The 22739-nt window shown below is 41.7% G+C and overlaps 1 protein-coding gene across 1 annotated transcript in view; it reads right to left on the reverse strand.

The window, feature by feature from the left end:
• EYA2 (EYA transcriptional coactivator and phosphatase 2) overlaps window positions 1-22739 on the reverse strand; it is a gene marked incomplete at its 5' end in the record, with an annotated part of 36130 nt that overhangs the window by 298 nt on the left and 13093 nt on the right. Inside the window, 7 exons of the mRNA XM_009572426.1 lie at window positions 1-577; window positions 4714-4814; window positions 5828-5949; window positions 6557-6671; window positions 7699-7859; window positions 10092-10150; window positions 16912-17001. The exon at window positions 1-577 is cut by the window's left edge and continues 298 nt beyond it. Of these exons, the coding sequence (XP_009570721.1) occupies window positions 497-577; window positions 4714-4814; window positions 5828-5949; window positions 6557-6671; window positions 7699-7859; window positions 10092-10150; window positions 16912-17001 (729 nt within the window). The remainder of the gene's footprint in view (window positions 578-4713; window positions 4815-5827; window positions 5950-6556; window positions 6672-7698; window positions 7860-10091; window positions 10151-16911; window positions 17002-22739) is intronic.

The raw sequence follows: 22739 nt of genomic DNA on the forward strand, positions 1-22739 counted from the left end.
AACACAGGTACAGAGCTTAATACCAGAGTAATGAGATTAGTTCATAAATTAAAAAAATACAAAAAAAAAAAAAAAAAACTGCCACTCTTATTTTCAGAAAGTCCCATGTGATATGATGTACTGTGCAGAGACTCCTTACTATGTCCTCTTCCCCTTTCAAAAGCAAGAAAACTGACAAGTAGACCCAAGACTTCTAGTGTTTGTCGTTGATGGCAAAAAGGCAGTTAGAGCTCTATGCTTTCAGCTTAACCATATAACTGCAGGATCCCCAGCGAGTTATCTGGAGGCTTTTCCTCTGTCCAAAGGAAGAAGGACTTGACACAATGTTCTTTGGCTGCAAGTTCTTAAAGGCTTCCACTGAAAGGGTTCTCCTTCAAAAAAAAGAAAAACTGCAGTTGCTGTGGGATTTTTTTTTAATAAGAAAATGTTGAAGAATAGGTGGAACCGATGTAATAGTTTGAGTGAAGCCCTCACAGTGCTAAGATGTTGGGGTCTGCTACAAATATTCAAGTTCCAAGGCGTGCCGAAGAGCTTCCAGGTCAGCGTGACAAGAGATTCTCCAGAATGGCATGTTGTGCTAGAGTGAAACCAAAAGAGGGTATTTTTTGGTTTTTGTTTAATACTGAGATCAAAACATCTTTCTTAGTTTGCACCCTCGGGATCAGAGCTTTGTACTTGGGCCACCAGGTTGTCATGGTGTCACAGGCAAGGAGGCTCATCTTAGAGAGGAAGGAGTGGGAGTGGGGAGTGTCTATTTTCTGATAAGTTTCTCCTATGCAGAGAGAAAGACAGATCCTCCACAATTTGGGAGTGTTCTGCTTCAGAGATGATGTAGGATGTGGGTTGACTTTCTGAATGTACTAGCTACTAAACTTTATTCTCCTATTTTTTCATGGATTAATTAGGAATGTTTCTAGAATTGCAGTACTCCTAGAAACACTTTTCTTGCCACTTAGTGATGTTCGCCTATTGTAACAAGTTATACAAGAATCTTAGACTCTTCAGAAAGCATCATAATCCTGTCCTATAACAACAATTTCAAAATTGTCCTACTTACTGCTAGTGAAAGCTGTTGCCAGTGCTTCACACACAAGTAAACAATATGTATCATAAAATGAAGTTATTAAAATTTACAAAAATATAAACAAAAGAATACAATACCACACAGAGTCAAAATGCTTTCTAACAATTCCCCTTGCAAATTAACTGGAACAGTAGGTCATACTGCATTTTCTGGAAATGTAGGAACTTGTATCATTGCTCAGATCAATTACTCATTTAGTGTAACACTGCTGCCTCAGAGGAAAGCTTATATGACAGTTTGTCCTCAAGAAACCTTCCTAATTCCCATTTTTGAGAGACTATCTTATATTCTTCTCCTGTCTCCCTGTTTTTCAATTCATATTTACTGTGATAAATCTAAAGTCATGTATACAAATGTCCAAGTTCTAACCAGTCAGTTCCACTTGAAATCTTAGTATCTGGACAAAATCTGGAAAGGTCAACTATCTGTGACCTACTGTATCTTCTTTATAATATCTTGATTCATCTCTTGAAAATTGTGAATATACTCTAGGAAAACCACACCTGCATCTGAAAGAGGACAAAATACCAACTTTTTTAAGTGCTGTGAAACAAGAGCAGTTCAATTATGCAGCGGACCTGAGATGGGAGCTGTAATCTGGTAAGGTACAAACAGTACTCTGAAGGCATCATTGTAACAACATAGTTCTGCAATCATTAGCAATAGCTATGATCCTGGTGGTTGCCTGCAAAGAGATAACTTCAAAATAATTAGAACTTGCTGCTAGATGTGAAATACAGCTTTCCTTGGTATGTTCTGGTGTTCTGGTGAGCCTGAGTTTGAACTAGATTTGGTTTTTATGCAAAACAGTTAAAGCAGTTTTACTTTAGATCAAAGACACAGCTCGTTTCTGCACTTAGATTTTATAACAACATTTTGGCCTTGTGATTATCTTAGATTCCTCCCAAAATACTGGTCTCTCTACACTCAGGGATATGTATGCAGTAACGTACATATCGAAAGCCTTAAGTGACAGAGCTTACTCCCTTTCCAGTGTAGGAATAAAATTTCTGAGTATTTTATCACCGTAAATAATTCAACTGTAAACATACTGCTTCTGGAAAAATAGCTTTGACAAAGCTTTAAAGAATATATAATATATGTATCATCCTAGATAGATGATTCTGGGAATCAGAATCCTTTTCCAAGTGTACTTACCTGTGTAAAAAACCTCCAGTGGTTCCAGATGTTTGTCTTACAGAGTGTCTATTTACACACCTCTAATGTTTAAATACAACTCAAGCTTCCCTCTGGTATGTTGCCTATCAGTAAACAAATGTTTCGTTCAAGCCATTTATCAGTGTGTATAGAGACAGCAAGCAAACACAGACATGTGAAGCAACTGGAATCCATTGCTCTGCAATTTCACTTTAAGGGGAAAAGTTATTTCTCTCTCCCTCCCCCTGGTTGTTATTAAACCCCTTCCATTAAATTATCTATTTTTCTTTCTTAAACAAGAAGAAAACTTGGCCTCCCAGCCATTCCTGTTGTTTAGCATTTACAGATTTATCACTCATTCAGACAGGTGAAGAAAAAGGACCCACGAAAATGCAGATATTATCAGTGCTGTCAGCAAAACAGTGAAAGGCTCTCTGCCTGCCCCCCCCCCCCCTCTTTTTTTTCAGTGTTTTTTTTTTTTTTTGTATAAAGCTCAGGTGTGTAGAAGCCTTGACTAATGATTGTCATCAATCAAAGAAGGCGACAGCCCAGCAAAGAATGTGCTCTACTAATGGGAGAGCTGCTTAGGCCAGGAGACACAAGCAAGAGGGCTCTTGAAATCCTGCCTGTAGAAGATTGTTGAACCTTCCCACTTCTTCATACAGCCAAAGAGCCCTTGCAGCCTTTGATGCAGTCATGTTCACTGACCCACCACCTTTGAAGTATGGCACTGGGCTGTCAAAAGCAGCAGGCTATTATCACTTCATTCCCAGTCATGCATTGTGGACTCTTCTCTGACAACCCCTTAACCCTTTATGAACTAGAAAACCATCTGCAGATTTAGCTAGTTTTCCAAGGTGGGGGCAGGTATTGTTATTTCTATTGGCCAGGGGAAATGCACTATAAAAAAGAGGGTTTCTGCTGCTTTGAAGATGACTTGAGATACAATCCTGGGGACAGAACATGTGCCGATCACCTTATTTGCTGGGATCCCTTTGTTCCTGGGCTTGTGTACCCAATGAGCTCAAATTTGCTTGGAAAGTCTTTGCAGGATCTTCATTCAGAATGAGGTCCTCCAGCACAAGGTTCAGCTGTATGGCTGAGTTCCTGTGATGTAATATTTTGTGCATCACCTGAGCTACAACAGTAATCTGTGTGCCTATTAAAAATTAAGTAGTTTGCTGAAGATGTGACTCATACAGTCAGTTCCTGCATCTCAACTCCTGTGCAATGCTCCTGAAGCAAATGCAGCTCAATCACATTTCTGCAGTCACATCAGGAGCACAAGACTCTGGATGCGCAAAGACATCTTGCAAATAATGCTTGCCATTAACAAATTGTATTTCTGGCCCTGTAAAGCCAAATAAATGGAGATTCCAAGCAGGCTTCTGTTCTAAAGATTAGGAAATTAAAACTTTGGCTGTTCATTTCTCACGTTGTACAATTCAGTTGATGTACCTGACTGCTTTCCTTCAGGTCGTTGTTGTTCTCCATGTTTCTTCCACTCCTGGGTTTCTGTAATGCACTGATATCCCAGGTGTATGGCAGAAGGTATTCCTTGCTGGATCTCTAGCCCTGCCCCACCCCCAAATCACTGTAAGTAGAATGCGAGCTTTGGTTTTCTCAAATTTTGCTTTTATCTCTTCCAAGCTCTGGGGTTCTGGCTTCTCTCCTCTTACAGTCTACCCAAAACAAAGAAGCTTCAACTGGACCTTAAAACTTCAGTTCTCATTTCCCAATCATGGACTGTGGATACTAATGACTGGAGGACTCAATCGGATGCACAGGTTAGTCCATTTAATTCTTTCTAAGGCTACCTATGTCAGTGGGTCACATCAATGCAGTGAGCATGAAATATTACCAAGGGCTTGTTATTCCTGTCCATCCTGCTTTCGCAGTTTCTGTTCTACTTTCTATTCAGTACATCTTCCCAATTTCATTTTGCTTGTGAAATTAATCACATTGATCCATAAGTCATTGATAATGGCAGCAACTCAGTACTAGTCCCTTTGGTATTCACTCTAATGATGTTACACCCTATGATCTCAATGAGTCATAAATATAAATATATGTATGTATATATGCATATTCTAATAAGTAATTCAAAACTAATTCCAATAATTTGGGATTTACAAAAGCAACATGTGTAGATCAGAAATTCACCCTGCTTGCTTATCTGAGATCGCACACTAGAGTTTTCCTTTTCTTCTGTTTAAAGCCATCTTTATTAGGCAAGAATGATTCCTGGAACGTGTGATACAGCGACTACCTGAAAAATTGCGCTAGCTGCCAAGGTGGAGGGATTTACAGTAGGAAATTTCTCATAAGGTTGTTGAGTATTTTGCATGTTAAGAAATGAGACCAACTGTGAACTGTTTCAAACAGAGGGAGCTTCATTGAATGCTTAAGTAAAGAAAGGGTCATTGAAATGAAAACTTGGAAGAATCCAGCATGGTATCCACAAACTGTACCTTTTTTGCTCCCTGTTCCTCTTCAACACCATCTCCTATTACAATGTACACGGCTTTCCTTCCAAACCTTTGCATTATCCTTTCAAAACAGCTCTCTGTCCCTAAGCAACAGAAGAGAAGACACTTTTTTTTATCTGAACACATACAGCAGGTGGGGCTGACATTCAGGTACTGGAAGTGGAGTTGGGACCTAACTGAACTTGCTGCTACTTTCCTCATTTTCTTTTGAAACCAGATCCTAACTGAATCTTCATCTGAGATGGATTTTCTCCATCTCGTGACAGCTACTAGCATTTTCTTTATCAGCCAAGGACTTCCAAGTGCTGTTTTTTATCTGAACACATACAGCAGGTGGGGCTGACATTCAGGTACTGGAAGTGGAGTTGGGACCTAACTGAACTTGCTGCTACTTTCCTCATTTTCTTTTGAAACCAGATCCTAACTGAATCTTCATCTGAGATGGATTTTCTCCATCTCGTGACAGCTACTAGCATTTTCTTTATCAGCCAAGGACTTCCAAGTGCTGTCAGTTTTCCACAAGCTTTGTGATTCTGATGCATTGCTTAGATGGCCAGCTGGTAGACCGATGTGACACTCATGGTATTCAGTTTCAAGAGCCCTTTTCTGTTCGTTCTGGTTGCAGTAAAATCATAGAAATACAAACCTCAGAGGTTCAAACACTTATACCAGAAAGGACAGAACACAAAAAAAGCCCCAAGCCAACCCTATCAGTATTTATTACTCACACAGCTTCATAAAGCTCATTCAGCACACTTGACCCCTCTGCAAGAATAAGAGGATCCAAACAGCATTTCTGTATGACCAGACTGTCCTTCTCCTAGCTGGGTGCAGCTGAACATCCTACATGCAGTAGATGCTCCATAGGGTGGGTATTTTTCAGGCTCACTCCCCCATGGAGACACTTGGGAAGACTTTGATTTTTTTTTTTTAGCTTAAGTGTGGGCAGTCAGGATGTGAATTAGAGATTTGTAAACACGGAGCTAAAAATAAAAGCTCATATATTGCTTGTTGCAATCAGGTTGGATGGATATGCCTGACTTAGGGATAAAACCTCAATCTGTCTTCAGTGAGGCCTAAGTTAGTTTGCTCTTACCTGTTTTTGTTGCACTGTAAATATTTTCAATGGGGAAGACAGTGCCCAGTCCATAGAGAAGCACTTTAGCGAGAGCTGGTATAAGCTGAGTTGTGGTGACCAACACATTCACACAGTTAGGCCTAGAAAACAAAAGTTAGTATAAGTGGCAATCTGTGTCTCTCTCTTTTACTCTAGACTGAAAGATGGCAGGAAGCAAACCTTTCTTGCAGCTGGAAGTTCCCAAGCCATTGGGAGAGTATGCAGCTAGAGGCAGATAATGTGAGTACTGGTAGTGGCTTTTTACCAACTTAGTAGAATGAAAAAAGCGTAAAACAAACTAGCAGCAGTGATGCACCCTTACTGCATGCATGCCAGGATCTATTTTGCGGAAATTTAGACACCATGTAGTAATGTCTGTGCTGGGTTCTTTGTGTGAACATGTTCAGGATAGAAGGGCCCTTTTCTCCCTTTCCTACTCTTTTGTAAATCTGCTCACATGAAAAGTGTGCCACAGATGAGGTAGCCAAGGCAAAAAAAAGGACTGTTTTTTCTTTTGCTCAGTTCATCATCTCAAGCTCCCCCCAACCCTTGATAATTCAAGTCTGGCAAACATGTGCAGACTGGCCTCCCACAGGTTTGGCCAGCAAAGTCCTATAAATGTGTCTCAATTTGTTTAGAGGGGGGAAAAAAGTGAAGCAAAGGAGATCCTGGATCAAGCCTATAGGCAATTCTTTAAGCTGTTCTTACCGGGAATGTATCAAATTCAGCGCCTTCAGAGCATGTGTGAGCCAGAGATCAGTCAGCGCTTCAAGTTCTGCTCTTAACTGCAGCCAGGTTTCCCTCTTAGGAGCTCCTATTAAACCTGTAAGCAGGGAAAGCATCTTTGCAGAAGCACAGAAAGGGAGTTGCATGGCTTTGTATGTAGAATGCCAAAGGGCTCCTGTCTGTGTTCTGAACCCTGTCTCTCCCACTGCTCTTCTCTTGGCCCTGGTGCAGGCTGCTTCCCTTTGCCCACTGCCATGTCACACCAAGGCTCTGCCTTGAGGTACATGAGGCCTGTCTGCAGCACACTCCTATGCTACTGCAGCTCCGCTTCCTTCCTCTCCGGCGGAATGGCATCAGTCACCTGCACGCTGTGGGACCTCGTTAAAACACCTTTCTTGGAGTTAGCATAAAGCTCATATGGGAAGTGAGCAAGAGGACAAAAAAGCTGTGTATAGAGGGTAGTGGCCTGAGCTAAGAGACATCTGAAGCGACGATGGTTTTGCCTCTCCTGAAAAGCTGTGCACCATTTCCAGTACATGCAGGTACGCTATTCCTCCAACTAAAAAAAAAAATGTTGTGGCAATATTCTGAGTTTTGCTTCTTTTTCTTTCTAGTCAGAGACCTGGCACTGATGTTCTAAAAGAGAAGCAGAGCAGCCTATTGGAAGAACTTGCTGAGATGAAGGAACCCAGGGCATCCTGATATCTGGTGGTATTGTTTTAGGGGGAGTTAAGAACAAGCTATTATGATACAAGAATGCCTTCAGACAGAGATCAGCCATATGTTTTGTGGGAAAAAAAGCATATTTAGTTTTGAACTGATCGCTTGCTTACTAAGCATTTTGGAAAATTGGAGAAGGTTGCTTTCCTGCCAAAGAAATTATAAAATAAAGCCCCACACTCAGACTTGAGTTCTCCAACCACTAAACCAGGGATTTTAGCATACCTCCTGCAAATCCTGTACAGAACCTTATTTAAGGATGACTGCTGAAACACTTCCTCAGCTCAGTGTGAAATATTCTTATCACAATGCTCTCTACACCTCCTCCATAGCATGTCTCTAGCAGGGTCAGAAGTGTTTGGGAAGATGAAACGCACACTTGTTGTCTGGCCATAGACACTTACCCCCTACATTGTTTTTGTAGGTGTTGTACATCTCTTTCACCCGACGGTAGCGGAATGCTAATTTCCTCATCCAGTCAACTCCCCCATGAACGCCCGAGCCCAGACACAGATTTGCACTGGCAGTTGAACTGTGAAAGCCATCTGCAGAGAAGTTATATGTGCTGGGAAAGGGAGGAGGGAAGGGGAGAGGTCAATATAATTACAGTCAATACAGTGCCAGCAAGGAGTGGAAACAACTGAAAAGAAATGTGGAGACAAGTGGCAGCAGAGATGTACACAGGACACGCTGTACAGAACTGGAGTTCATCTCTAGCACGGTTACTAGCACAGATTTTAAAAATTTTCTTACTGTAAACACAACGCATGTTACTTAGAACTCCCTGCCAGTTCTGAGGTTCTCTGGACTACAAAACATCTGACTCCTCAGGTCACTGAAACTCCTCACCTGCCTCTCATTGAGGCTGCTAAGGTAACTGCAGAAATACTCAAATCCTAAAGAAGAAAATTCTGATATTACCTTTCTGACTGTTTGGCTATGTTGCTAAACAGGCTCTGAATACACATTAAATCAAGAAAAAAAAATTAAGAAATTAACTAAAGGAGCCTTAACTGCCTGCAACATGTAAGGCAGTTAAGTTTGGGTTTGGGTTTTTTTAAACTGAGTTAATATTTCAAAGCAACTCTAGAGTAATTACCACAATGAATCGGGGGAAAGTGACAGCTCCACAAACACCTTAAACAGGCAGTTTCTCTGAAGGAAGCAATCCTGCCTTCTACCAGGCATTTGTTCCTGTCTTCAGCCCTCCTCGATGTCCCTTTCTTTGTACCAGCACAAGCACTTCTTCAGCATTGAGGTGAATCAGATCAGGGAACTGTTCCAGTTAAAAGATAATACAGCTTTAAAAAAAAGAAGTTGCTTTTCAGCTGGATCAGTTCGCTGGTTTGGGGGAGGCAGGGCATGCAGAGGCAGTACCAGTTCATGTCATCTTAAAATGTTTGCCGGATGACAGCATCAGGATGGGTTTCACAGTTTGAGCAGATCTCAGACTGAGCTGCGATGGAAGAAGGCAGCCACAGCTCATGGGACACAGTTGGCTGGATCAGGTCACAGACCAAGCGGATTTGGACAAACTCAGCTTGAATCAGAGCAAGGGAAGGGACAGAAAGGCTCAGAAACACAGACCTACCCTTCTCAGCTGCAGCCTGAGGTTAGCTCAGCTTATCGTGCTTCTGACACCTCATTGGGGGAGTAGCCAGTGCTTGTATATTCACATCCTGATTTACTGCACGGTAATTTCCCCTTCTAGAAAGCCCTGATGCCACTTTATTTCTGTTTCAGAGCATCCAGATAGGAGTTTAACATGCTTAACATACTTCAGTCAGCTCAGCTTCATTTCCCACAGACAAGCCATGAGCAGCTGAGAAGTATTTGTGAAACAACTGAAACCACTCAGGCAGGTACTTTTCACAGGATTCAAGATATGCAGTTAGCATATGGATTTTTTTGTTCACTCAAAGTAAATGCACTGATTGAGATAAAACCCAAATTAATGTTTTAATCAATGCCTGAACAAGTATCCAGACTCACCTGCTTACAGGCCACTGGAGCCAAAGGACCTAAATATACATGTGCCATTTCAGTGCATTGCAAAGCACAAACTAGCATTTCAATTAGAGCAAAAAATCTTTCAAATGTTCTCTGCAGAAGGAAAAGTCTCCTCCCTAAAACATTTCATTGTTTTCTGTGCTGTTTCTGCACCAATTTCTCATAATAACCAGCCATAAACCCACAAAATATAAAGCTCTATATGAGCTCTGCACACTTCATTCTTGTGCCAATTACCGTGACTCTGCAGGCAACACTTTGGGAAAGGTAGATGTAATTGTACAGAAGTTGTTTTTATGTACGTGATGATCTAACTTACACAGATAATAAAGTTTGGTGCAGTTTAGGTACAAATTTCTACCAGTGACAAGGCTCTGGCATGGCAAGGTCCACAATCCTCACTACTAAGCCTATTAATTACAGATTGGGCAGTGTGAAATGTTTCAATCTGGTTTTGAAGCGTTTTGGCCACACCTGTGCCAAATGGCTGGCCAAATCATATCAGAAACTAGTGTAGTCTGACTGGAGTTCAACCTAATTTTAGATATATTTCCCAGAATGGTTCAAAGCTCAGTCTAGTCAGGCCTTGACAGTAGGCACAGGCATATTAATGTGAGAAAGGGGACTCTGTGCTTCTGTGTGCTTAATAAATGCAGACAGCATGGAGCCAGGGAGGGAAGGGGGCGCATGGCTGAGAATGTTATTTTACATCACTGACTAGCCCCCTGCTATTTTCAAACAGCTGGGGACTACCTGACCTGCAGCTTCCAGCCTGGAGATCCCGTACCTTAGATCTTGACCATTATCATCTGATGATACATCATCTATGTGGATCTGGTCACAGTCCTGAGAAGTATATGAAAAAAAATACAGCAGTAAGTAAATGCTTCGAAAAAAATTTTGGAAGAATGTAATGAAAAATTACTTTAAGGGTAATATTAAGGAGATAAAATCTTACATATTGTTAGTATTGTCTAGCATAGTCTAGTAAGTTAATTGTTAGGAACAAGTATCACATAGCACTTGCACAAAATATGAATAGCCAGAGTGTGAGTGTGTGTGATCTGCTGTTATCTAAGGGCACAATAGCTCTTGAATAATACAGTACGTGAAACTCCTTCCTATGCAGACAGCAGGGAGAAAGATGCTTGTGTTTTAACCAGGAAAACTGTGTTTTTAAAACTTTGTATGCATGATAAGGCAGAGATGTGACAGCCTCTCCCCCTATAACAATACTGTTTTGGATAGGAGGTGTATGCCCACATAATTACAAGTGGAGAAGATCTGTCCCAAAGAAATTTCCAGAGACATCTATCCTGCTGGTGTTTTCCCAGTTTGTTCTGAGGGGGGCTGAGCTTCCTTTGATGTGCAAGGAAGCTGGGCTGAAGCACTGAAGGCAGCACCCTTTCATAGCCCCAGCCACAGACAGAGTTAAGGAATAATGTGTGTCAGTAATGAGGAAATCTATGCACAGGAAATTTAACCAGAACATATACTTGGAGCTCAGCCTGCATGAAGTATGTACTCTAGATCTTATCTTCTAAAATTCTTCATTGTTTGAATGGTGGAGGCCCTGCCTCAAAAATTTGAGAAATGTTATTTCTTTGGTTTCTTTCCTAGTCTTAGCATTAAGACTAGAAAGAGAAAAATCAGGAAGTTTCTCCCACCACCTTAAACCTCCTTCCTCCATGACCCTTGCAGGTAAGAACAAAACAGAAAGCCTTCAAGCTGATGAACACTATCTATTGTTCTGGTTGATTTTTCAACAGAGGTAAAAGCACTTGGTACAACAGGACTCTGAAGTCAGAACAACTGCAGCTAACCAAGGTACAGCTATTCTTCACCACTTCAGTATTCTGTAAACCACAGAACTTGTCTTACCTTCCTTACACAATTATGAGTTTTATGAATTACTTTAAACTAGCCCCTTTCAGAAAAAGAAAAAATCCCCAAATAAGTAACCAAACTTGCTATTGATGGCATAACATCACAGATAGCTCTTGTCCATAATCATGAGATTTTCTGCAGCACTCTCAAAAAGACAAACGATTTTATCTTATTCTCGTCTCATCAGTCCTCTTTTCAACCTATCACTGGGGTGTGTATTTCTGCAAATAATTGGAGACAAGCAGCTGAATAGCAGATCTCTGCTGGCACCTCTCTCTCTCCTCCACCCCTATCATTTTTAAGCCCCCCTCCCAATAGCTGTTGTGAGCCATGCTGGGGATAATATTGATGCAGCCCACTCCAGTTGTATGATGCAAGGCATTAAGTCAGGGGAAAGGTATTTGTGGATGGATCTGTTTTTCTCATTTGTGAATGAATTGTTCTGTACACTGAAGTGTGACAACAGTAGCTATCACATTTCTAACTTAATAAAATACCATGACACTTGGTGAGACGCTACCTCATAGTCCACCGGCTGAGCCTATCGTGTTACTGGGTGAAACACAGGGAAGCTGGTTAAAGCAAGAATGTGGACCATGTTTTACTACTTGGTTACGAGACTAATTTTTCATTCTTGCAGAATTTCCTTGACATCTTAGTGAGTAGGGAATCAAGGCAGGATATCTGGGCTGCTGAAAAGAAGGTCCAGATTGTTCGAATGGAAGTCTGCAATGGGGACATTTCCCAGTTTTCACATCTGCTGACTTTTTAAAATGATACTCTAGGATCTCAGAGGTATATGATGTGCGGCACGTACAGCCTGTAACTGAGTCAAATATGTGAGACCTCAGTCAACCCTCGCAACTCTGGGAATTGAACTGTTTTTACTGTTGTGATATCTCTAGGTCAGTCTGTGCTACACAACCTGCCTCCAGGTGGGACCAGACTCTTGTACCCACATGTAAAGGAGCCTGAGCTAATGCAGCTTTGAAATGGTACCGCAGGCTTGGAGAAAGCCTCTGCTGCCTCCTTGTGAAATACAAGCTGTTCCTGAGGGCACATGGAGAAGCTCCTTCTGTTATCACTTGTGCTCCCTCTGAATACTCTCAAGGTATGTCTTGTACATGTATGAAAAGAACTTACGAACACACAGGTTGTCTACTTGTGTATCAGGACTGTATTAGAGACTTTTAAACATTTTGTGGATTCATTGATCAGTCACATCCCTCATTAGGCAGGGGGTTAACAGTTCCCAGAATATCATAAAACCTCCAGGGATGGCTCTGAAAGACAGTAACTTGTAAACACACTAATCCCCTTGTTTGTTAATTCCTCATCCCCTTGTCAGTCCCTCTGTCCTTAATACCTGTCTTCCAGAGTGCTAGACAATAATATCTCCAGAGGGACTGGGGGTGGAAGGTACTATTCTTTAGCCAGCATTGAACTGTGAACAAAAGGCATCTGGGAGAAAAAGCACAACGCTGTAAAGCCCAGAGTTCGTATTTTAACTTCACTGTGATCTGTAACCTTGGGCAGCTCCTTTTCTCCCCAATTTCCCAAAGGAGGAACAGAGAGTGAGAATACCTCCTTTCAAGTGATACATTCTGCAGTGTGATCAGAGCGTGCCGTACACAGCACCTTGTATGGCCTATACTTGCAGACTGTAGGGACTGAATCCACCTGTACTGTTGCAACTGCAAGCAGAGATGATGTGGTCAACAGGCATGTAAGTGCTACATGAGTGGATGAATTAGTGTGGCAAAACGACACTTGTATGATTTCAACGTGTGGCTCAGCAAACACAGGCCTTGCTTGCCTGGGTTGTGTTGCTAACAACCTCCAGAATGGGGCAATGCTTCTGTCACTGCATGCCCTGGAAGTGCTACACACTGGCTGCCCTTGTCAAGGTTTGGTGCCTCGATTCTTTACTACGGGACAGGCACACCACAAAGCTGTGCTTTAACAAGCATCGACCTCTCCCCTGCCCTGAATCAGCTGGAAAAACTCCAGCTTCTAAGTTGTATAACTTAAGAGTTAACTTGCTGACAGAGAATCCCTTTCTGTAAAAAGACTGAAAGTGTTTGGTAGGATTCTAGGTCTAAGGCTTCTCTAGTCACCCACCTCCCCTGGGGAACCAGTGATCAGTCTCCTTCTATCCAACTAGCCTGAGGTTTGCGGAGAATCGAATGGGAAACTGGCCTCTCTACTAGGCTGCAGCACTAAGAGAGGATGGGTTGAAGCAGGTTATCTGAATGGATATGCTGGTTCGCCTTTTCACACATCCCAGATTCCCACTCACGAGCATAGTGGGAAAAATGCATCCAGGAAACAGTTGCCTGAATCCCTTCTGGGTAAACCCTGAAAACACATAAAGCCCTGGCTAACAACAGAGTCTCAGAATCATTTTTTGATAGAAAAAAGGGTGTGTTCCAGTTCAGGCTCCTCAGACTATGAAGCCAGTTTTTTGCTATGATGTGAAATCATGTCCTCACCAAACTAAGGAGGATCACACAAATGCTAGTAAGGGCTGTGCAAACCTTGCTGTACCTATGGACAAATGTTGCATCCTCATCAGGCACTTTGTGGGAATGCTTCAAAAGGGCTTTACACCCTGACAGCACCTTCTGCTCTGCCCAGCACTGAAAACTGCAGCCAGCAAAATAAACCATTCCCCTGTGCTAAAGCAAGGCAATAACTGATTTCCTTGTCCAACCTGCCTCTCTGGCAAGGATGGGCGACATTTCCTCCACTTCTCCCCCTGCTTCTGCTGTCAGGACCAGCCATCTCTGGTTGGTTAAGTCTGCTGGGCCCCCCCAAAATGCCTGAACTTGGCTATGGATTTGTGCCAGAGAAATGTTTTGTTATGCATAGCATTTTCTAGTAAGAGTATTCTTCTTTGGTCTCGAACGGGGCAACTATCTTGCTTTCTCAGTTACAGCTTCTTTCATCCTGCCCCAACACAGAAGATGATCAGAAATGGTTTCAGCCCCGTGCGGTTTTAGCTTGTTTTGTCTTGTACAGGCCAGTGTTATACCACATGATGGTGCTCATGTATATGGTAATGTTTGTGGGTCTAGAAATGAATCAGCTCCTGGCTTGTTTTTTATCAATTTCTTTTTTAAGAATATAATTCACTGTATTTTTTTTAAAGCCTAATACTTGGTGATGTATGATCCTTAAATATCACTTTGTGAATACTCAAACCTGACTTTTATTTATCATCCTAAATGAAGGAGTAAGATGGTTAACGAACAGAGATGGATGACTCTGTTGTTGCAAATTCTTCCAAACCGAAATGGCTTTTTTTAGAAAGTGAAATTTTGTAAAGAACATTTACTTCTCGTGAATTCTCCCTTATCCCTCATTTTTTTCATTGAAAAGGTTCAGTTCAGCTCACCAAGCCAAGATGGTTTGGTTTTGGTTTGAAAAAAAACCTTTAGTTTGTTTCACTTATCAAGCATGTGTGAAAAGGGAAAACTGAAATTTTTCAGTAGAAAATGCTATTCTCTTTCCATGCATCATCATTTAGAACGCTTAGCATTTTTATCTTAGTGCTGGACCTAAGATAGAATTGTGTCACAATGCTATCTCTTTGCTCGTTTCTGCTCTGGCTAGCTGGAACACTACTTGTTTTCAAAAGTTTTTAATGTTTTTCACAGTTTTGAGCCATCCAGGTCCAGCAGCAAGTTGTTCTCACCTTTAGGTGCCTATGCTGTCCCTTTACACCCTCTGGCAAGTCCATTAAGACTATATTGACTCACTTATTCAGCTGCCAACTTTGTGTTTCTCAATTTTTTGGTAAAAGCAGGTAAGCTGATAAGATAGCCTAGGAAATCAGCAAAAATTGCTTCTCTTTTCTCATGCAGCAATAAAATAGCACTAGTAACATAAATGTTTTTATTTATCATCTTTGTAGCCCAAACTACATTGAGACAACCTCCCTTAATATTTTGCTGAAGAGATGTATCCTGTAGCACCTGGCTCTCTTCCTGTGCTGGAGATGGAGCCCAGGTATTTTGCAAAAGGTTCTGATTTCTATTTGAAGACACAGTGCTGAACTTTAGCTCTTCACTGGACTAGTTCTTACTCAGTTACATAGTCCTGCTGGAATGAGAGAGTCCCATACCTGAGGGATTTTTGTTTAGCTTTTGCCTCCTTAATGTCTAGAAACCATAAAAGAAAAAAACCCCTGCAACATACCAACTTTTTATAATTAAAAACTTTGCTCTACTATAGTGGCTGAAGAAGAACTTGAGTGGCCATGTGAGATGGAACTGACCTGAGGACTCTGCTTCTAGCAACCAAAGCTGTTACTGACTGATAAAACAGGCAGAATTTGACTGAGGCCAGACAATTCGCTACTTCATTTCATGTTTTAGTGTGGTAAGTGAAGCAAGGAGAAAACTTCTTTTAAAATTATTTGCCAACTTATACTCTTGCCAAAGTCTAGATAGGCAGAGGGTTTCCGGAGGGTGGCTTTGTACAGGACATGGAGTTTTGTTGCACCACATGTTGAGATCTGATGGGTGAAAAGTACTAGTTGCGTATTAAATACTGTCACTACTTATATAGTGCCCTGGACTCTCAAACGGAAGCCCTCCTTTTTTTTTTGTCCTACGAGAAGGATTTTTTCACTTTGCACCTTCTGTACCCTCATCACCAATTCCCTCTTTGAAAAAAGCTGGAAGAGGAAAAATCTGTCAGTTCAGGTGCTACCCACTACTTGTCTTTGAAAGGAAATGAAAATTCTCAGCAAGTGAAACCTCAGATTGTAAGGAGACAGGTGGCAGGAAAGGTTGTACCTCCTGTAATGCAGAAGACCACACTGCAATTAAACAGTGAAGGAACCAGAAGTTCTCACTGAACTCATCAGGCACAGAAAAAGTTCTCTCATTTCATCTGGCACAGAAATAAATTCTTCCTTTTTCAAGTGAAGAAAAAGACCATAGAAGTCTGCACAGGGATGCCAGATTTTTTTCCTCCAAACACCTCCAAGCAGTATTCTGATTTCAAGGTGCCCACAGCACAAACCCCATCTTACTCACTTTGGATGTGACTCATTCAGACTATTTCTACTGATTGCAAATGCAAACAAATTTTCATCAGCGGTGTACAAACTGTTTCTCAGCAGGTGACAGGATTCTGCTAGCATCACTTTGCTTCAATTTTACCATATATTCAAACGGATTTTCGCTTTGTATAAGGCATAGTCAGATCTAACCATGCCACAAACAGGAAGGATTCTTCCTCTTGGTCTTTTATGTTGAAACTCCCATAGTTTCATCCTGCAGTGTGCCTGAGCTTGAGCAGACCTCCTGCTCTGTCTGTGTGTGCAAACAGAGCTTCCTCAAGAACACAGACCATTTTCAAAACCTCTGCATTGGCTCATAGCTAATTGTTACCTGCCCCATAGGATCTATGCTAATTTAGCTTAATAAAATTATTAAATAGCAAATTTCAGGAGAAGCAGCAGCAATGTCCTCATTATTAGATTTAGTAAAAACTGCCAAAAGCCATCATTGTTACTGTGTATTTAGAAAAAAATTCCTTAACAGAATGAAGATGTCAAAGGGACACAGTAAAGTATGCTTCTAATAAGCTGTCTAAGGCCCATTTCTTTGGGGTCAAAAATGAAAGTTTCTTGGCCAGAAAAACAAGTTTGTAGACCAGATGCAAATGATTAGAGAGAGAGATGTTAAATAAAATAAGCAGCTACATACCTCCAGGTCATTAAAGAACAGATGTGTATCTGCAAGGTTGAAGATCATTTCTTCCATCATAAGACCTATCCGCACAGACGTTGTAGTGTCCTGTTAGGGGAAAATCAGTTTTTTTCCATTCACTTTGATTTTCTTTTTCTTTTTTTTAGGGGGGGTGGAAGATCTTAGAGTAAACATAGGAGCTACACACTCCTGTTTCTGAAGATATGTTCATTAAAGTAATTTTATTTCCCAAGTGTATCTTAACATGATTTTCCCATCCTTTCTTTTGCTCTCCTAGATAATCAAATTCTGTTCTTTGAAGGATGTCTATGGCTCACCTTGACCAATAATAGCCCAAACACTTCAGACGATATAACAAGAAGCTTTAAACACCTGAGACTATTTAAGAATTGCTTCAGTAGGTTAGACCAAGAATTGATTTCCAATAGTGTCATTAGCGAATGGTTAGGGGATAGTTACAAGCAACAGAGCACACAGAGGGTGATCCTTTCCTGACTTTGTCCTTCAAACCAGCCATAGAAGATCAGCATTATTCTCTTTTAATGTCCAACAGCAACTTGGTGAGCAAAATCTGAAAACAGAACCCAGGAGCTCAAACATAAATTGAGTTTCTTTCTCTAAAGGGTGCAAACCATGTGTCTCAGCACACTTGGCTTAGGTCTTTACTGCCATGCTAACTCAGGTGATTAGCACAGAACAGGACAGAAAGGCAGATATGTTGTTCCCACATCAGAGCCCAGCATGTGGTACAGTATCTACTGTCCTCGACAGCACATGTGCACCTGGGCATGAGATGCAAGAGCAGCCACACTACTGCAAACCTGTTCCATCCCCACCAAAGCTGTCTACTTATTTAACAACATCAGCAGAATTAAAACAATCCCACCCTACCATGGAAACCCAGTTATAGCACGATAAAATACTTGTCCAAGTATGACTATTCCTCCTCAGGACAGTGTGCTCTGCAGTGCTATAAAGCATGCTTGCAGAGCCAGAATTGTAGCCATAATGGCAGTTACACCCAAATAACTACATCGATTTAAAAAAAAAAAAAAAGACAAAACAAGACAAGACACAGCACATTAAAATGCTGGGTTCATCTGTCATTCTAGCTAGTGTTAGAAATGGCGATGTGCACCTGATGCTCCTGTCTGTGTGGGCTGGCTGACTGTGATGGTTTGCTCATTCTGCCATTTTCTTGTATCAGCAGCCCCCTGCCTAGCTGGGTGTGGGTCTAACTTGGCCCTTCCCCAAGAGGGTCCCAAACTGCTTCCTAAAAGGGAAGGACGTGATGCAGAAGCTCTGGCTGCCTGCAGCATTTTTAAAACACACTTTTTTAATGATTAAGAGAATGTGAAAATGTACATGCCAGCAGCTCTAAAATGGCTTTTACATGTTCTTAAGCACATGTGAACTTCCTCAAATCCAGATCCTGCTCCTACCAACATCAGTGGCAAAACCTTAAGTAAATTCCCCTCGAGAAGGACTACACTACCTGCAGCTCTACTTTAGTGCATTCAGTTGATTCGTTTTAGAAAACGAATGTTTTTCCCTGCCCCTTGCTACCCAGCCGAGACACCACAACTGCCTGTGAGAGGGCTGTCACTTCATTTCCTTGCCAAGTCAGCAAGCGCAAGCTTAAATCAGCCCAAGCTGACGGGGCTGACTCTGCTTGGCTAGAGAAGCCACCCACAGACAATCCTGCGTGGCAGAAGTGACTGACACTTTTGGCTGGGGCATTTCCCTTTCTTCTGGCTTGGAGGGCTACATTAACAGCTGACTGCATGTGCACAGCAGATCTACTTGGTCCTCCAAGCTGCCCCTTGGATGGGGGATGGCGGCCACACGGCTCCTACAGCTCTCAGCTTACTGCTTCAAAGCTGCCCAGTGGGTGCTGCATACAGCCTCTGTGGATCTGTTACTCTGAAACACAATCAAGTGACCTGCTGTACCCACCCTGGTGCACTGCAATATTAAATGAGTTTCAGCCACTTTTCCATGTCTCTTATGCACAAACTTAACCACCCCTCCCACCCCCAAACAACTGACCTTGTTTTTAAACCCACAGCAAAAGCACAGAAATGCAAATAAGGTTGCCAGCAGAACATTTTCTTATTCATTAAGTACTTCAAAAACACCAGCAAAAATAATCTGTGGTTAATTTGATAAACACTCATAGCTCAAAAGCATTGTGCCTGTTCAAACTAAACAACAACAGGCAACTTGGGGGAAAAAAAAAAAAAGAACATTCCCACAACAGGCTTTTATTTGTAATTCATCTTCATTAGGACAGGGATCTCTCATCTTTATGTTTATGTGGGTGGTTTTCCTCCACTAAAGTTACAAGCCATGCTAAACCAGGGCAGATTTATATGTAGTCTTTGCTCTAATTTTCTGCAGATTTCTGTGGAGTCATGTTATTGTATGACAGGACAGCAATGAATTAGTTGAGGAGCTCTAACAGGGAGCACAATGTTTGGAGGACGAGCACATTTCAATCAACCTTTGCGGCAGATGCTGTTGACATGGATGGTGTATTACACACTAACCTAATTATTACGCATTCTTGGTGTAGTTCTCTTTAATTAGAGCAGAATGGCTGTGGTTTCAGCCATGTGTGTGACTCACAAGCATTGTGCCCATCTAAAGAAAAGCTCTGTCACTCATGTTCAAACATGCTTTTTGCTGTCCTAGAAAGAAGGGCACTTTCTCCTCTGGGCAAAAAGTAAACTTCAACAGACTTGCCTTGAACATGTCTCTAATTTTAAGCCCCAAACCCGCTCCCCTGACAAGGCACAGGGACACAGGCATAATCAGGGCATCTGACTGTGGCCCCATGCGAACAGCACTGAATCAAATTTTACTACCCAGGTGTAGTTACACGGGGGAACTGTTTTGAGGAAAATATGCTGCTAGGAAGAAATTATTTTGTAAAATAGTTTTTAATGAAGCAATTTATTTTTATACATTTCAAGGATCATTAGCCTTTAAAACTCTTTCAGGAAATCTCACTGGTTGGTATCTGTCATTTATTCTGTAAGTTTTGTCTTTAGCTTTATTGGTATTAATCACTAATGGGGAGCAGGAAACATTTCCACAATGTATGAAGTTACCTTCTCTTAAACTAAACAATATGGAAATTGAACTGTAGATGAGAGGGAAAAAAATCTTTCTCTTGAGATAGAGAATATGATGGAATGAAAATAAAACAGAAAAATACACTCTACCACCCAGAGGAGAAGTAGTTTGGGGAAATGATTTGGCATCACTGCTTTCACAGTATGGACATTTCCTCTATAGCAAGGCTTGCTTCCAAGTCTTGAAGAGGCTGATAAAGTTAAAAGGCAAATCAGCACTCCCAGTACGATATAGATGTCTAGAGGCACTAGACCACGGTTCCACTGGCAGTTATTTATTTGCATTACTGTAGCACCTAGAAGCACTAGTCCCAGACTTGAACCCCACTGTGCTAGAGGTTGTACCCACACAGAGGAAAGACACAGTTGCTACAGCTTTCAATTCAAGTATGAATAAACAGCAAAATCAGACTGACGGGAAAGCACCAAAATGAGATAGGTATATCCATCAATGTGTTGTCCAAATTCTCTGTACAGTGCGTAAGTAATCTGAAGGAGAATTATGAAATTTATCTGAAGATGTTGATGGAGAGCTCTTCCTAGGCACAGAAATCCTGTAGCACTAAAGGATATCTCTGCGCTGCAGGGGGTGCCCTGGTGGACTGCTAATACCTATGCTGGAGTAGTGTAAGTTTAGCAGAGGAATGTAAAGTTGCCACATTCATACCGGTGATCCCTGCTAACATGTCCTTCCATTGGAAAAGTGCACCCTGGAGCCCTGGGAACAAGCTTCCTGGGTAACATATCTAGCCAATGTTTTCTGATGCATATGAAGCCCAAGAAAGAATGGACCACAGACGGCTTGAAATAAAATCTCCTCCAGGAACCACTTTTTACAGTGAAAACAGATTAATCTAAAAACTGAACCTGAGTGCTTGTTTAGTAACTTTAGAAGAGCGAGGTCCTACCCCTCTGCTAATAATCTACGAGTCATGCTTTCACAAACAAGGACAATGAGAGGCAGGGATAGAAAACAGGCAATAAACTTTTGTAAACAAAACCTCCAGTACCACAGTGTATCCCTATATGCCTCACCTCTGCCATGCATCGTTGGCGCTTCCTTCAGGGTTGAAATTAAGCAGCCCCACAGATTACTTTTAGTGCTAACCTCTGGTGCTCGGACATGACAGACCAGGCACTCCTGACCCTTCAACACACAGCTTTAACAGGCTTCTTCCCATCGATTGGGGGAAATAAGCACCAAGAGAGCAGTGGTCATTCTTGAAGAGATTGATATTCCCTTTCCTCAATACACCCCTCACTCCCGCTTTTAACAAACAGGAGCATTAGTTTCACAGCTGCCCATTTCTCTGCCCATTAGTCTACATCTTGAGGGAACTGAGAAGTAAAAAGCCCCCATTCCCTACTACTCCTTCATAAACAATAAAGAATCAAAACATACAAAGAGTAAGATAAGCCCTTTTTTAACATTTTGGATCAAAAATGTTTGCCCTAAAGCGCATCCTTGGACATGTCTCTCTACTGTTTCTGTCACAGTGGTGACCTTCAGCTAAGGACTGATGGGCTATTGCCTACTGCTGACAACAGCCACACCTTGTGAGCAAGGTTAATTTCCACTGTAAGTGTGGCACTGCCAAATCCCAGCTCCATATCTGCTTGTTTTGGGGTAATTTTGCTGCTTGTTCAGCAGATAGTCCTACTAGAAGAAAACATGGGCAACAGAAGCCTGTGAAACATGCTGCAGAGGAAGACAAAAGTGTCCATTCACCAAGGGGAACGTTTTCTTTCATATCCCAATGGCACAAGCTGACACATTTGCTCTGAATGTTGCTTTATGTTGGCTAGTTGCATGCACTGTTCCTAATCTGTTCTGTATATTTTAAGTGAACTGCATTTTAAAATTACAATTTGAGTTCAATTATGTCCTCCAAGCTAATAACACCTTGCCTAAAATTAATTTCTGTTTCTGTTTTCATTTTGTCCCCTCATTTTGATTAATAGGATGACAGAAGATGGCTAAAAGGAGCTTGCTGAACAGCCTTCAGTCTGTCTTTGCTTAAAGATGATTTCCATAAAAACTGGAGGTGAGCAAAGAACAAATATTTCCCTATTAGAGCAGTGGGTTGAAGTGGGAAGTTAGGTCTGCTCACTCTTTGTGAAACTCTGACTAGTCTGTATTTTAGCAAAGCAAACGGAATGCAGCGAGTATAGACATACCCAAATTAGCTTTAAGCTACTGAATGTGGGTACAAATAGCTGCAAGTATGTTGCAGCATGCACGATGTAGGTCCCTAGACCCTTTTTCAGGAGCTAACCTGCACAGAAGCCTGCATTGCCCTATCTTCACTACTAAAGGTACTGGCATTACCTACACAAAAGCCCATGTGCATTGCAGCCACACTTCAAACTGCACCGTCAGCATCCTCCCAAATGGTTCTGCATTAAAACCTTCTTACCACTACTCTCCTGAAACACTGAGATTTATTTTTCATAAACTGCTTATACTTGCCCTAGAGTATGCATTAAAAAGACATGTATTTGTTAACACCTGCAGCTACTACTAATCCAGTTGGCTGGATGTCCACAGCCAGCTCTCCCCTCTTGTACACTGTAATTTTGAAAGGAAGGGAGAAGCAGACTTATCTCTGGCAATCTCTCAAGTGCAAGTCACTCTCGCCTCCGATCCTGGCTCCAAAGCCCATTCCAAGCCTCTGCCTTACAGGTACC

The sequence above is a fragment of the Fulmarus glacialis genome, unplaced genomic scaffold (genome assembly GCF_000690835.1).
Source record: "Fulmarus glacialis isolate BGI_N327 unplaced genomic scaffold, ASM69083v1 scaffold9472, whole genome shotgun sequence".
Lineage (NCBI taxonomy): Eukaryota > Metazoa > Chordata > Aves > Procellariiformes > Procellariidae > Fulmarus > Fulmarus glacialis.